This window comes from Zootermopsis nevadensis, unplaced genomic scaffold (assembly GCF_977971745.1).
Source record: "Zootermopsis nevadensis isolate Lab colony 2312 unplaced genomic scaffold, Znev_1.0 Znev_ptg000002l, whole genome shotgun sequence".
In the NCBI taxonomy this organism is placed as follows: Eukaryota; Metazoa; Arthropoda; class Insecta; order Blattodea; family Termopsidae; genus Zootermopsis; species Zootermopsis nevadensis.
Genome location: NW_028259134.1, coordinates 9,936,804 through 9,953,377, shown reverse-complemented (window position 1 = coordinate 9,953,377; position 16,574 = coordinate 9,936,804). Strand labels below are relative to the sequence as shown.

Here is a 16,574-nt window from a genome sequence, read left to right as displayed (position 1 = left end):
GACTCTGTCCTGAGCTACATGAATCTAGTATATGCCCTCATACTCGATTTCTTCTTCTTTATTACGCCGTCTCCTTTGCAGGAGGTTGGCGACATATTACGAACAGGATCCTTCCATCCTTTTCTCGAACTGGGTCCTGTTCATAAATGTTTTTTAGGCATTGCCATTGCCTTCTTCTGTGTGTATGGAGTATGGAGAAACCGGGGAAGCCTCGGAGGAAAACTCCGTGTTGCCTAGGCCACGGCCTTGCCCAACACAAGTTATAAATTCGGGCACCGCCGGGAATCGAACCCGGGACCCCAGGATTACAAGGCCAGCGAATACTCGTTTTACTTAGGATCTATTTTAATATTACCTCTCAATTTTGAATAAGTGTCAATGCTTTCAAAATTTTATGAACACAATGTTCTATGCCTCATCCCCACTATGCATGCTACTTGTTCTGCCTACTTCATCCTCCATGAGTTAATCTCAGTACAATATTAGATGATGATCACAAATCATAAATTTGTTCATTGTATAAATTTCTCTATAATTTTGAAAAATTCATAAAATTGAATTTAATAATAACGAAGAATAACCACGTACTTAACGCAGAGAAGTGCATGGGGAACAATAAATATTTTGTAAAAATAATTGCTGTCCAACTTCGTACAGAACTTACCTTCATATTTCCCAGCCTTTTTGTTCTGTCCTGGACTAGTAACTTTTTTATGAGATCTTTGGCTACTGGATCCAGATGTCGTGGCCATTCGATCTTTCCCGCCAAAATCTTTTCATAGATTCCAAACGGATTGTCATCGAAAAATGGTGGGTATCCAGCCAACATTTCGTATATTAGAACACCTAAAAGCATAAAGTTATTCCATTGTGTATATCAGTATATAATTTATAATAGTAGTAGCTGTAATTTTATTTAATCCATGGCGTATCAGCCCTCTGAGAGCCAAAGCCGACTAGCTGGCTGCTGGCATCACGTTCACATGCCTAAGCAGAGGTGAACGATCATCCAACCAAATACAGAGTGCTGTGTGGTCAGCACGACGAACCCCCAGCCATTGCTAGTTTCCATGACTGGATTACGATACCCATTATAGCTCCCCAGTTTCCTCACGATGCTGGGTTTTCACCGGTCGAAAGCTCATGAGAAAATTTCTTCTCCCCCGAGACTCGAACCAGCGCGCATTCCGTATCGCCGGTCCGAAGCATGATGCCTCAGACCGCGCGGGACTTGTAGCTGTAATAGCTGTAGTAGAAATTTTCTTATTTTTATGAAAGTGAGTTGTAGCAATTATAGTGCTGACATATTTCCTTTCATGAAAGTGACAATTTTTAATGAATAACTTCTTTTTTCTTCTAAAAACTGACAAAAAAAATTTTCATGAGAGGAACCTGTTAATTTACTATTACAAAATGGTTTAGGGGATCGTAACTTGCCTTCAGCCGCCTGACGACGTTCACACTGTTCATTGAATACGATGTTTAAGTAACAAAATAACAGTGAATCGCAGTTAAGATTACAATACTCACCCAAGGCCCACCAGTCAACAGCTTTGTTGTGACCTTTTGACTGGATAATTTCTGGCGCTAGATATTCTGGTGTTCCACACAATGTCCATGTCCTTAAAATAGATATTTGAAACAGTCATATTCATTTTTTCGTATGCAGTTTTAATATTAATGCAAAGAACGGAGAATCAGAAATATTTTTAGTCTGAAGATCGCTGTCTTCTGGGTTGTTGCTCCGCGTAGTCTGGTAGATTTTCGCCAACGTTTCAGAGGTCATACTGCCTCCGTCCACGGCGCAACAACCCAGAAGACAGCGATCTTCAGACTGACCGCTGTGAAATCCTCAGATCCTACGTTTTTAATCTTGTGGGGTGAGCTCCAGTGAATGGCATTGGAGATACGGACAGTTCAGAAAACGGATGACCTCTCTTAAAGTTTGAAGAATTGCATGGACTGGATTAAATGGAAAGACTAATGTAACTTCCTCCAGGTCTTGATTTCAAGCACTAAATAACATGTAATAATTGCAGAAAACTCCTCATTATTTGTAAATGAGAACAGAAAATTAATAATCACAAGAAAAATAGAATTTAATTTTGAGTAGCAAAGATATGAGACGTGAGAAACCCTGATGAAACTAGAAAACGTTTTTTCTTCTAAAAGAAGTAAAATGAACTGAACCTTATGAATGCATGTTGTTACGTAATTATTTTCTCAACCAGTCATTAATAATTTATTAGTTAGTTGCTGCTTTTTTTGATCATTTATTATAATTGCTCTTTACACACAATTAATTTGCCCACGAGTAATGAAATGTTGAAAAGCGGATTCTGTAAAAATATTTGGTATTAACGAAGGTGATATCCACCGCATTCTACGCCCTAAACATTCATATTACACCTGCTTTTGGCCAGTTACAAAACCTACATATAATAAATATACAATCTGCTGGTGGTCACTTGAACATTTATTTACCTGTCTGTGAGTTTCTTGGCAAAACCAAAATCCGTGATCTTCAAGTGGCCATCCCTATCAAGTAAAAGATTTTCTGGTTTCAGGTCCCTGTAGACAACAGACTGCGCGTGCAAGTACTCTAGGGCAAGTACTATTTCTGCTGTGTAGAAATTTGCTATAAAATGAAAATAAAAGATCACAGGTAATAAAATATATTTATAATTTGAGAATTTTGTGCATATGGGTAGGGTTTGTCGTAATGAAGAGGATGGTACCAACTGTATTCACCAAACAATAAACACATACGCTCGGTGTATCTAAAAATGCTGTTTTCTTACCAGTGCTAGTACCGAACCTCCCGGCATTCCGTAAGTATGAAAACAGCTCACCACCACACACGTAGTCAAAGAGCATGTACAAGTACGTAGAGTCTCTGTAGTGCCACCGCCTTGAAAAAAAACATTAACAATACCGTTATAATAAAATGTTATACTTAGCAACAATAACAGGAAAATAAATCAGAAATCTAACCATAATATTTTATAATTGAATTATTCATACTCTAGTGTCAGCAAAGAACACCTTGAGGGCCTGTCCATGTATGTATGTCTGTCTGTCGCAGCTTTCCGAGAAGACAGGCAACCTGCATGGTCAGGGGTCATTGATGTGAAACAACAAGAACTGAGATCCGTCTGTTGCAACACATTTTTTAGTAAAAATGACCTCGAATCACATTAATGCAACAATGACCTACGTGATATGGCGTGAAGAACATCTTGGAAATGTCTGTGCACTTCAAGAGTACGCATTTCCAACGTTGTTAAATGTGGAAATGTATTACATATGTGAAATGGAAACATCGTTCTATCTCAATTGACGTCAACATTACTGCATTCAATTCTTAACTGAGAATGAAATGACTTTCTTTACTTTCGTGTTGAAGGATATATATCATCCAGTGCGTGGACAAAATAGTAAAAAAATTGTAACGTCAATTTTATTTTTAGTGTAGAAAAGTACAGTGCACATAAGCGAACACAAAATTAATGGTGTAATGGTTCCCCCCCACCAAATATAAATATCATAATGTACACCTGCTTGAGACAAAGGCCTTCACAAGCGTTTAAAAGTAAAATTTTTGTTCAAGGTTCACACTAATTAGGCCAATTAAATTATGGCAACAAAAAATAGAGCTTCTGGCACTGTGGAAATAACCATCGTGGGTGTACTTTGCTGTCTGTGGACGTGCTGCTGGTGTTTTGTAGACCCGCAAGTAACTAATTTTTCCCACTGTACTATACCCCTACCAGAACGATGCGTTTGTGAGTTGTGTCTGAGGCGAGTTCAGACTATAGTCGGTCTACAGCTCGTGCAGCTACAGAGACGTTTGCCAGCGTCCATAGTGACAACGAAGAAGCCCACAAACCAGATCTGAACAAAGCCGCCAAAATCACACTGCAGCCGGAGGCTAAGACTGAAATTTTATAATTTTACCCGACCCAGCCGGAGCCCGAAGTTTACCTTCAAATATGTTACCCGCACTCGACCGAAGCCCGACTTCCTTTTATTCCAGCCCGAATGAAGCCCGGTCTATTTATATCTGCCTTGACTATCGTAACATTATTAATACATATTCACTTTAATGTATAAATGCCAGTAATCCATGAATGACTTATTTAAGGACTCTGTAAAATATATCACGTTATTTTTGGCGTTTGTAAAACGGTTTAAAGATACCGGATGCCAAGTTTGTAAGATGTTATCTGAAATTATTTCTGGTAGAGGGCACCCACAAAAATCCACGAGAAAAAAGATTTGTTTCGGAAGCCCGACTGTATCACGAGCATAAAATGTGCGCGCAGCTACAAATAACACTTTCACCTCTACAAGGAGGAGCAGTCAGGCCGCACCCTGCCACATGGATACTCATTTACCTCGAAGCACTCACTAGTCCTGTGTAGTTTCTGTATTCTTCACCTGAGAGACTAATCGATATTTTAGTCTCGAAATGTATGCCGACTTCTTTACGTTGCTCTGACAGATGCTGCCAGTATACTCACAGATTAACAATGAAGGGATGACGTATTTCTTGCAAAATATTCTTCTCGTTCTTTACATGCTCTACTTGTTTCAGTCTAATAACATCGCTTATGGCCAGGATCTTCATCGCTCCATACTTCTTTGTAGATTTCTCGCGGCAAAGACACACACGTCCAAAAGTGCCCGTTCCTGCAACAATAAAAGAGTAACATAACCATGCAGATCAAACTTGGTTAAAATGTAGCCAAGTACGTTTAAAAAGGCCACGAATGTATCGCTGTGCAGTGGAAGAGCCATTCCACATCCGGCAATGCTTAATGACATTTTTATAGGCTACATGCTTATATTCATTCACTACATAGAGAACCTATTGCAAAAAGGCTGAGGAAAATTATAGCAAATTATTTTCTCTTTGATTCATTACCCTATAAGTGTACATATTTCTGCCTGGGAAACTCTGCTGGGTGCATCTGCTACATAGATTCCCCCACAGCAGGTTCCTCGGAAATGTTGAAAACCACCTAACAAGATTACACCACATCGTAAGCCAGGGGACCACAATCTACAACACTTCAAACCAGTGTCCGACAGGACTGTAAGAACTCCCGTGCTTTCGCTGACACAGAGACACATGAGGCAAACAACTATTTTACTTGAGGATGGCTTGTCTTCTTGACTGTTGCGCCGTATAGTCTGGTAGAAGTTTACCGACGTTTCAGAGGTCCTTGCTGCCTCCATCATCAGGGTGATTCGCCACGACAGATAAAATTACAGGAAAATGGAATTTCGTATCATTCACTAAATATTATTACTGACATCGAATTAAAAAAACAATTACATGGGCTGGACATACAGCAGGCACAGGGGACATGAGAATATGTACACAATTTTGTTCCGAAAACTTGAAGAGAAGAGGTAACTTGGAAAACTGACTCGTAGGTGGACGGACAATGTTGAAATGAAACTTACAGAAATATAATATGATAGTGTGTACTGCAATCATCTGCTTCGGGATGGAGAATCTTGACTAGCTGAACTACTATTAGCTTTTCAAGGAAGACTCTGATATAGGCATTGTAGTTAGTTAATGTTTCGTCTTTTCTTTTTGCGAACTGGACGGAACAGTGAGAGGTCTAAAAATAAAATTTGAGAGACAAGATAGTGATTCCCAAGCGCAATATAGCCAGCCTCTCTCAAGTTCTTGGCTGGATTTGATACCGGAGATCTCTTCAGACATGGTCCTGATGCTGCAGAGGGTGGAGTCTGCGATTCATATTACCGCACTAAGTGGAAAGATATTTACTTTTTCTCTTTCGTACAAACCGAAGCAGCAATTCTACTCATACAACAAATGAAGCGTAGACTATTTATAGTACATCGTACATTAAAGCACGACAAAAATAACTGGAAAGTACAGCACAGACCATTTTTAAAATACAACGTCACTCGTAAGAATTTATTTTCTCATTTAATATCATTCAACAGCCTTCACAGACTAGAACAGGTCTTTGAAACCAGCATAAATTGAAAGCAGTGTATTTTCACAACCCTGTTTACTCGTCTCAGAGCACTTGTAATATTTCAATGTAAATTAATTTAAGTGTGAGAGCTAAGAGCCTATAAATTTGTGAGAATCGCTCCGGTTAGTCACACAGTTTAAAATATGACAATCACACCGCCATTTTCTTGTGGCAGTTAAGAGGTAATCCACCCTGTGCACGTTCAGTTACAATTATTAAACTCACGATATTATCATTTTCGCTTTGTCACGATCACAGACTGTACCACAGGAGCACGAAGCACCAGAAAGATTGTAGACTTATCAACCAAAATCGCTGTTTCAAAAAGTCTGTGAACACAGCAAAATACCTGGACAACATGCGTACATCTATTAGTGTGACAAACCTCTTCACGGTAGTAAGTAATGATATTCGACTGTACATCATTCTCTAATGGTAGATTCAGAAGGCTCAACACTGATAACACCCGCCACTGGGGAGATCTAGAGCCGCCTCCATCTCCATTTCACCCTCAAAATAGTCTTCCTACTATATTTCTCGTTTTCCCCGGCAAACCTTCTTGTTCGTCCCCTTTGTTTTTAGTATCCGAAACCGAAACGTAAAGTAAATTAAGCACCTGTTTCGACTCTATGTAGTAACGTCCTTAAATCTGTGTCAAGAAAACAATGGAGTCTCTCCGAAAGTGCTGCCAAATCTTTTGTCGCGACGATTGATAAAATCACTGAAAAATACTGTCACTGGACCTACATCACAACTCATTTTCAGGCTCTGAACACGAGACAGTCACGTTCGCACTAACTCACTACGCTTGTCGAGTATTTCACACAACGTCACGACAAAAATTGCTGATTTAACGCGCAAGCCCTGTAACTCACGAGAAATGATGGATTTGTACATTAAAATTAGCCAAGGGTGTGTTTACCGTAACAGGTGTTGAGAAGTACGTCATGCTTTTTAAGAAGTTGGCACTGAGAAATGCTGTAATGTGCAAGCAAGTCTCAACTTGATAGATGACTCTTTTGTCTGAAGCGTCTGTGATTAAAATCCGACCGTGACATCCGTACTAATCCGACAGACTTTTGCTATTTACATCCAAATCTACCTTTGTTCCAGTCACAACGTGTTTATAGCATCAAATCTACTTTAAATGAAGACGAATGAGTGTAACCGAGATAAAAATATTTAACGAGGCCTACCTCTACGTACCAGAGACGCTGATAGTCACCCAGGTACCCTATACGAGCTCGTAAATTAAGTGGAGGCGTAGTCACCATGACGTGGAGCGCAGGATGGACGAGACGACCTCCATACGTGAAGGGAAGCCACGAATATAAACAATGATGGAAAATTAATTGGTTCAAAACAGTGACCCAACATTCTTGCTCACAGATGCTCGATGTGGTTGATGCTTCATGTGAATGCAGTCTCGTCTCTGACTCTGCGTAATCATTGACGTCGCTTCACGAATTGTCTCGCAGCTCTTGTAAGGATTCAGATAAGGACCACAAACTTTGTCCTTGATGTACACGCAGAAACAAAAATCAAGAAGCGTGAGTTCCGCGGCCGTGGGGAGACAGAATGCGTGATGTGGTAATGAGCGTCGATGAAGCTTGGCTCGTAACATGAATATGCGATGAAACTGCGTTCAAATGAGGGGTATGCCGCATAATCCTGGCAGCCACATCGAACACTGAACGCAGGGCCGCTGATGAGGAGCAATTTCTTCTATTCGTGGCCGCGGTGAATAAAGCACTCACGACATCCGACAATGGGTGGTCCTCCAGCTTTTGTGTTGGCCTTGACCAATAACGCTTAATACAAGAACTAGTATGTTTCAGATTGTCCTATAACATCCATTTTACGGCTAATAAATTTATTTTTCTGAACTTCGTTACTGCGGACTTGGAGCGAGGTGGGAAACTGGGTGTGCAAGAGAGATGGGTACATGATTGGTTTTGTTATACCCACGTTTACACACACACACACACACACACACATTACATTCCGCACGGAACATATATACATGCAAGCATGCATTACATTCCATACGTAACATTCTTACATTCTTAGGCTCCCTGCCATAAACACAGGCCTACAAACATTTACATTCACACGAACACACAACCTTACACACCTTCATACACGAGCGGACACGCTTCTGGATTAGAATATTATAAAGAGGCCTACGTCATACACAGAGACATGGGGACCGATAGATTTTCTGCCCATTTAATAATTTGCATGGAGAGACTGAGGAAAACCATGGGAAACATCATTCAACACAGACGGTCTCCGGGCCGAGACCTGAACTTGAGACCTTCCGAGTATGAAGTAGGCACGCCGCTCACACTGATGACTCTTTACCAAGTTAACGAGTCTCTGAATGAACGTCAATGCAGGTTCATAACATTCACAGTTTGTCCTCAAGCCTGGCCTTATACACGCATTCTTCAATCAAATATTTGAGTCGAGTAGTTAACTCACGTAATGGAACTACAGCGATAGTGCGAAAAAGAAAATACGATTAAGACACAAGAAATTGTCTTCTGTTCTTCTTCTAGCGACTTTTCCGTTTCATACGAGCTGATGGGAGATACACAAGTGAACAAAAACAAACCACAGAACAAATCAACAAAGAAACAAAACAAACGAATAAATAATTTGGGAAAGAAGCAACGAAAGGAGGGAAAGACAGAGTATCAGAGAAAGGTATAGAAGATGAGTTACAGAAAGTGGGAAGAAACAAAGTAAAGTACAGTAAGTAAAAAGAAACAGACAGGAAAACAAGGAACGAAATGTAGAAAGTTGAAGAAATGTCAAATGAATGTAAGAAGGATGGCGAGAGATGTATGGAAAACAAAGACAGAACAGAAGAAAAGGCAGGTGCGCAAGTTTGAGTGCACGACGCCCTCAAGTGCGTGGCAGATCTTCTTTTGTTTACACAGAAAAAGGAACGCGTGTCGCTTGTGCTTTCCGCATAGAAATCACGTAAAAACAGGAAAAAGAAGTAGATGAAAGACAGAAATCCTGCTCTCTGCTCTGTCTTCTCCTCCTAAACTTTAGTTTTTGGTCGCTCTGTCAATATTGCATATGTTAAGTCGGGAACTGATATGACTTATGAAACACGCCACTGTTGAACAGCTGTACTATCTTTCAGAAGCTCGATGGATTCGCTAATCCACTTGAGTTTGAAGTGGACATGCTCTGAAGATGATATTGAAGGTCAGTGCTGAAATCACTGACGGACAAGGTCAGAGTGAAGTGCGGAGGTCCAGATACAGTACGTGCAAGTGAGATGCTTCAAGCGAGCATAAGAAACACATTTCTCACAGACAGGCACTTCATGTTCCTCTGCTTTATTTCGGCGTACTGCAGAGTCTCAAATCTCGTGATTGAAACACAGCAGAATATTTTGATCTACAGAAGAGACTTTGAAGGTTTAAACAGCATAAACGCTATTTCTAAAATCAAACGGAACTTATAATGTTTAAAATGTGAACGAAATGCATTCATGCACAAAGCAAGAACAGTTGAGGAACATTTTGTACAAAAGAGAAGTGTTACACTTCACATTTTCTAATACATCCTATTGTTAATAATTATTTTTTAGATGACAGGAATGGAATTGAATGTGGGCAACAGATGAAGAATGTACTCTAAATTCATTTAGGAGCCGATTACAACAATTATAATAGGCCTATGCGAGAGTTTTTCAATAAAACGAAATTTCGTATGCAGATATCACAAAGCAAGCACAAAGGGGCAACCAACAGCCATCTTAAATGAAGGTTACATTACCTTTTGATTAAGGGACTCAGACCTAATGACAGCGAGCTGGGGGAAGGGGGAGCAAATACATCATTAGATAAACCGAAATTCTGTGATCTTGGCGAGAAAAGGGGAAGAAGGCTAAGAAGAAGAGAAGGGAAGGAAAAAAGAAAAGGAGGAGGAAACAGAAACAGAACTTACAAACTAAAAAAAACTCTGGGATTCCCGGTCGAGAAATCCTATTTTATTTGGCACTGTCCCACGGGAGAGACTGCACTACTAACATACGTCACCGTAAGTGGAATCGAGTGCCAAGTGCCGCTTCTGTAACCGATATTAATTCTCTGACCTATTAAATTACAGAAACCTTCATTTATCAGTTGGCTCGCAATGATATGGGCCCACGTTTCTATGTGAACCAGCGTGCAGAGGAGGAAAGACTATTTGCCGCCAAAAGCTTGATTTAAGGATGACCCAACACTGGCTATACATGTTCGCCAGATAACTAAAATACACTTGAGTTGGACGGAGAATTCAGATTACACACAAACATCCAAACTTATAACAAACATTTGTTTTATCTGCCACTTTATTTCTTTTCTCACTTTGTCCTCCCACTGCCATCATTATTTATTTTAACCGTCTCCTTTCTTGTATGCCTCTTTATTCTACTCTCCTTTCTCAGACACGACACGCTTATTATCTGATATTACGACCGAGCTACTCCTGTTCATCTTCGTTGGCGTAACGCCGGAGCGCGGGTAATTCGCAATAACGTTAGGCCGACCCTGTTTAAAATCTTCGTTTTATACTCTTGCAAGTTAAATATATTCGTATAATTCAAATAATGTTTCTTAATGCAGAACTTAAGAAGTTCGAAATCGTGTTTCCAGTGGCGTCATTAACTGTAAGCAGCGTACCTGTTGTTTTGTATGGGTGTGAAACTTGGCATCTCACATTAAGGCAAAAAAGAAAATAATATATTATGGATGCTGAAGAGAATATATGGACCTGGAAAGATAAAGAGACAAGAGAAAACTCAATAATGAGGAGCTCTATAATTTGTAATATTCACTATACAAACTTATTTTTTTAAAGATTAGATGGCATTAGCTATGCTGACTTTGTGCATTTTTAGCGTGAAGTATCAGTACCATTAACTCTTCAAAGCTTATTGGTAACTACTCGAATGTCTCTGTCCTTCCTGCTTTAACGATCAAATCTGTACTTTTTAGTTACGCGTTTCAAATGATTCTCAGTTCAAAGAGAGAATATTTCCTTAAACAGCGTTAACAAACTGAACTTAGTAATGGTGAAGTGTGGTGTTTTCTTTGCGGTACGGACTGTATCATTACATATTATTTAGACGCGATTAGGCTTTAAAGGGTTAATAACTTGTAAGTCCATTGCATATTCACAGTGACTGAACCACCTTATATCGATTTCATGCTCACATTCTGCAGTATCTGTTTGAGCTTGCCCAATCAACTTCTTGCTACTCTTGCTCTCATACTTCACTGTAAGCAGCAATTCAGTTATTGGCCAATTTTTTTTATGACATCAGAATAAGTTTCTCTACAAGTCCGACAGTGGGTGCTTGTGACTTCAATCTGCCTCCTGACTACCTACTAATACGCAGATGGGCATTACTTAACAGTAACAGTTTTAAAAGTTCAGTCTCCCAGAGGATATCCATCTTCATTCTCGCCGCCGTGAGCATCTGAAATCTCGGCCAGTTTTGTCTCTATCTGAGATTTAAGTTCTCACGACCTTCGGCGAAGACCTCGATTCGACCGATTCGGCGAATTTTCATTTAATTGTTTACGTGCACGGCAAATACAACAGCCTAGTCACTACCTGGAGACAGAACTTTTTGTTGTTACGATGTGTAATTTCGTAGGTGGTTGGAGGCAGAGGTGTTGTTACCACGGCACCATGTACAAACACTGTCCTCAAACATTTGTTCCTGGTGCGTGCTATGTACAAGACTACACGACGTCACAAGCCAGAAAATCAGAATCGGCATTTCTGCCTCTAGATGGTTATGGGGGTGTTGTATTTCATCGTGAATTTAAACAATGAAACGAAAATCCGCCGGGTTGTCACAAGTTTGGCTCGCTTCCTAGACAGTGGAAACCGGTATCAATATAAATTCGAATTTAACAGTAAAAACTTTTGGCTCGTAACAGGAAGGGCGCCAGACTCTGTACGATGCGTTCCGCTGGCAAAAACACATTGTGGTGGTGGTGGTGGTGATGATGATGATAATGTTTTGGGTACTTCTTTCCTTCTGGGTTTCAGATTTATTTCCCTTTTATTTTATGTTGTGAGCCGAAAACGTGCACTAGCACTATTGTGAGACGTCCAGTCTCAGAAATGTAGCAAAATTAAGAATCGTAATTTTAAAATTTTTAAATAATACACAATTTATAATGCCATACCAACTTATCACAACATGGACGAAACATGTATCAGTCATGGACAAGTGAAAAATGGATAAAGTTTCAGTCGCTGGTTTGGGAGATGTATACTTTGACGGGAGGGTAACAGTCAAATGGAGATTATAGAAATAGAATATCAGGGTCTAAACTGGATTAAATTAGTTAAATGCAGGATTAGTTGGAAGGTTTTGGCTTTCGGGTTCAGTAGGACAGTATTTTTGAGTAGTCAAGAGACGATCTTTATACAAGGAGATGGCAGTCTTCTGAGCTGTTGCGCCATGTAGTCTGGTTTAAGATTACTGACGTTTTGGAGGTGCCTGCTACCTCCATCATCAGACAGATTAGTAGAAGCCGCAAGCGTTTACGTAGTGTCGGTAAACTTCTACCAGGTTACTCAGCGCAACAGCCCACGAGACAGCCATCTTAATCGTACTTGCCACCACAAGAACTGAAATCTCATCATTGTACATGCTTTGCTTACTTCCAAGTTCTTCAATATATTTTGTTTCTTATCGCTTGCCTGTAACGGCATCGCAGGAGGTCAGAACCACTGGCTGAAACAGCGACAGTCACTGTCACGTATGTGTCAAAGCTATCGCTTCTCTCCAATAACGAGGGTAAAAAAAAAGTCAATCGGCGAAAGACGAATCAGAAACTAAAAGCCATGAATATTTTTAGATCAGCATGTACACATTGTTTCTGCACCCGACATTAATTTGCCATGACGTTTCCCACCGCCATATATCCAGTGTTCAGTGCACTATGAGGTGCCGTAATAATTATAGAATTATGTTGTTAATTATATTATTAGTGTTGAAAACATTCAGCTCGGTCTTTCTACTCTTATAACAAGAGCCAACTGCATGTTCCACCTGCTTTTAACAATCGATAACTCGTTCTGTATTTATGTACTTTGCATGATTCTTCTTGTAAACAGCGACTATTTCCCTAAACAGCGTTAACAAGCTGATCTTTGGAATGGTGAAGTGTTGTTTTCTTTGCGGTACGGACTTAAGTCTTAAATTTTTTTAAGATATTCGGCTTCAAAGGGCTGATGTTTATTTGCCCGTATCTTAACGTTGCACCAATCAACTATTCCTCCAACACGAGATCACACAGATGTATGACAGTGGATGCAAACAAAGAATAAATAGGGAAGCATAGGATCCCTTCTGCCGCAAGGAGGGGGATATTTACTTGCGCTCCTGTGGCAAATCTGTACTTATTCAGTGTGTGTGTGTGTCTATATATATATATATATATATATGGGGCAGGTTTGTGCGTGCGTGCAGACACAAATACAGGGGAAGGACTATACAACATCAGATCAATACACTCCCCCATGTTCTATAGGGCCTACACCATAGTAGGTTACAATTTCTGTCCAACGCTGTTGGCTCATTAAGTTTGTCTAATGCCGAAACAAGTGAAGTCGTTCTGCCTCAATAGGTGTGCTGTTGAAATATGATTCTGATCACCCATTAACAGAGACTTCATGATTTAAAGTGACGAACTCGATAACTTCATGTAGGCAGTCAGTACACCTATTTTTGAAACGCCTGCTGATTCAGGACCGGGCTTAACTCGGCTTCACACATTTCATCCGCTCGTGAAACAAAGCACAGCATAAACTCCGAAGCTCCAATGTCCTGAATTGATGATTGATTCCAAGAAATCGTGAAGTAACAAAAAAGTGAATAAACTTACATAAAGACGAATTCCGCGATTCGTATTTTTCACCTAATATTGTCACGGTGATTAAATCTAGAAGGATCAGAGAAGCTAAACACGTAGCATACGCATGAAAAATAAAAAATAAAAGAAATGTTTATATAAATGTCGTGACCGTGGGGCACTTGTTTCGTATTCGGGAGATCCCAAGTTCATATATCGGCTGGGAGGCAGGATACCCTGACTGAACTGTCGTGGTTTCCCTCAGCCGCAGCAGGAATATGCCGAGACCGCTTCCTTTAATATCCTTTCCAATTATCCATTAATATTCTATCACATGACGCCATAAGGTACAGTCTGAGCTACTATAAATATTGTTAAATAAGCCACAAATAACATGGGACGAATAACCTCAAAGAGAGTGAGTCATGAGAGACCTAGGCGGTGATGGGATGACAGTATTCAAACGAATCTTGGAGAACCCTAGGGCTGCTGCGACTGGGTGGTGAAGAGCAAATGACTACCCCTGCCAGGAATAGAACCCCAGTCACCCAACCAGTATTGTATCAGTTTAATGGCTTAGCTATCCATAACTTAGTGACAATGATAAAACTCTTTACAGCCGAGTCTTCGGACTTCGGCTGTAATAATACAGTTCACAATTTCTGCAATGAATTTATTTCAACTTCCCACAGCTTCAATGGGCTTTATAACTATTTATACATTTGAAATGTAATGTAATAAAACGGGAGGACACATCTGTCAGGCAGTGACTCGGCAGCTGAAATAGTTATGCGTAGTACCTAGTCTCGATTTACCAATTGCGTCAACAGTTCCCGAAGAAAAAGCGAAAAGAACGTGTTAATTCGAATCGTCTTTCTGACAACAGCACCTGTCCGGCTTCATCGAGCGTAGGTTCAAATGTAATTCCCAAGTGTATACAGTGGGGTTGAAACATCTCCAACATGATACACACGTATTTTCCCGTTAGGAGTCAACTCGTAACCCCATGCAGAAGATGGCGTGGGTGGTTCTCGTTTGAAATCCTACTTCATACCTCTTGACCCGTATTCCGAAATCCCGATTTAGTTCTACTTAAGACAAGATGTACAATATTTCCTGTAACGAAGTAAAATGCTGTGTCAATAAATTGACTGGCAGTAGGACTGCAAATTTAAATTCAATCCCTGTCAATCACAATGAATGTCGTCATATCTGCATTGGCTATGTGTCCCACCTATTTGTCCTGTGGGTGCAGATGGCCATGTCCAACAAGGTAAAACGCCCAGAACATGAATGCGTGGAGCTAAACCTGTACATCCTACCTACATATCCATGAAGTTATTCTTAAATAGACCTAACTTCACCTTCGTTCAAGCGTTCTAACATTGACTATCAACTAAACTACCTGTGTAACATATCATCTGGATGCAAACTATCCCGACTGCAAGCAAAATTGTGTGTATTGATTTTAAGCCATATTTTCTCTTAAAATCACACACGCTTTATATTTTTATATTTAATAACTAAATACCGCAATGCAACTGTAGTATTATTAAGTTTCATCGCTTATAGTGAAGTAGCCATAACTCTGCATTAATTTATATAAGTTCGCTATAAGCGCAACGGTAATTAAACCACATCACAAAGTTTTAATTATATTTAAAACTTACGGAAGGTAATCATCAAGCACAGCGGTGTCTCGTGTCATAACAAACCCCTAATTAACCCCAGGCATTACTTTTGTTTTGTGTTTTCGATTCTCTGCTATTGCTTCTCAAACATGTATCCGTATACAAGTTATGTTTTGAATTCTGAATAAATTTCTCGTCCTCCTAGATTTTAACATCCTAAAACTGTTTCTTGGACAGTACCAATTATGAAGTTTCTTCTCTCTCAGATCTATATATTATCAAAAATAAGTCCTTAAATATTGTAATGTATGATCTTCCCTTGAGGGGTAAACCTCCAAAACAACAAACTTCAAAGCTCGCAGAGCGGATATTTTCTGAGATGAAAAGACTGAAGATTCTGTTACGAAATTATGATATGATAAAATAAACTCTTTTATCGCTGTCTTTTATATTGTCACTATTTTATCCATTTTAGCTGATCAATAGTATTGTAAGTATGGTTCCACACAGCGATTTCAGAGAATCGAAATATTCTGAACAAATGTAGTAAGAATACAAAATTGTGCGCCTGTCATTTTCCATACCTCGATGGTTTTGGTACCAGTTTCGTTAAACCTATTATTTCAAAGCCACCAACAACTGTGCTGAAACCACTAAAACAGAACTCTTGTCTCGTTTAAGTGGCATATAAAGACTGATGCTTTTGTACTCGCTAATATCACCACGCCACATTCGTGTGCATCTAATCGTATCAGCAAACTAACTCACATACCTCGTGAGAGGAACTTTCCAACCAATTTTCCAGCGCAGTCAAAATTCAGAGGTCCCTATCAAATAATTTGACTGTAGGCTGTTATGATCAGCTTCACTATGCCATGGTCCTAGTTCACACTGAGCCGACGGTTACACAGGAAGAGTTGCGAAATTGTAAACAAACAATGACCAATCACTGTCTTAATAACAAACGCCTAAACTGTACTATTGTGCGCATATCTTTTTAAAGACAATCCTTTCCAACAGCATACTTCGAGTATTGA

General features: G+C 39.8%; 1 protein-coding gene across 4 annotated transcripts in view; it reads right to left on the bottom strand.

Annotated features, from left to right (window-relative positions):
* Pka-C3 (Protein kinase, cAMP-dependent, catalytic subunit 3) overlaps window positions 1–16,574 on the bottom strand; it is a 145,572-nt gene that overhangs the window by 5,689 nt on the left and 123,309 nt on the right. For all 4 annotated transcript variants that reach the window (XM_087349185.1, XM_087349187.1, XM_087349202.1 and 1 more), the window contains 5 exons: window positions 4,524–4,692; window positions 2,802–2,911; window positions 2,485–2,638; window positions 1,531–1,622; window positions 665–846 (listed from right to left, as the gene is read on the bottom strand). In XM_087349185.1, coding sequence (XP_087205311.1) covers window positions 665–846; window positions 1,531–1,622; window positions 2,485–2,638; window positions 2,802–2,911; window positions 4,524–4,692 — 707 coding nt within the window. The remainder of the gene's footprint in view (window positions 1–664; window positions 847–1,530; window positions 1,623–2,484; window positions 2,639–2,801; window positions 2,912–4,523; window positions 4,693–16,574) is intronic.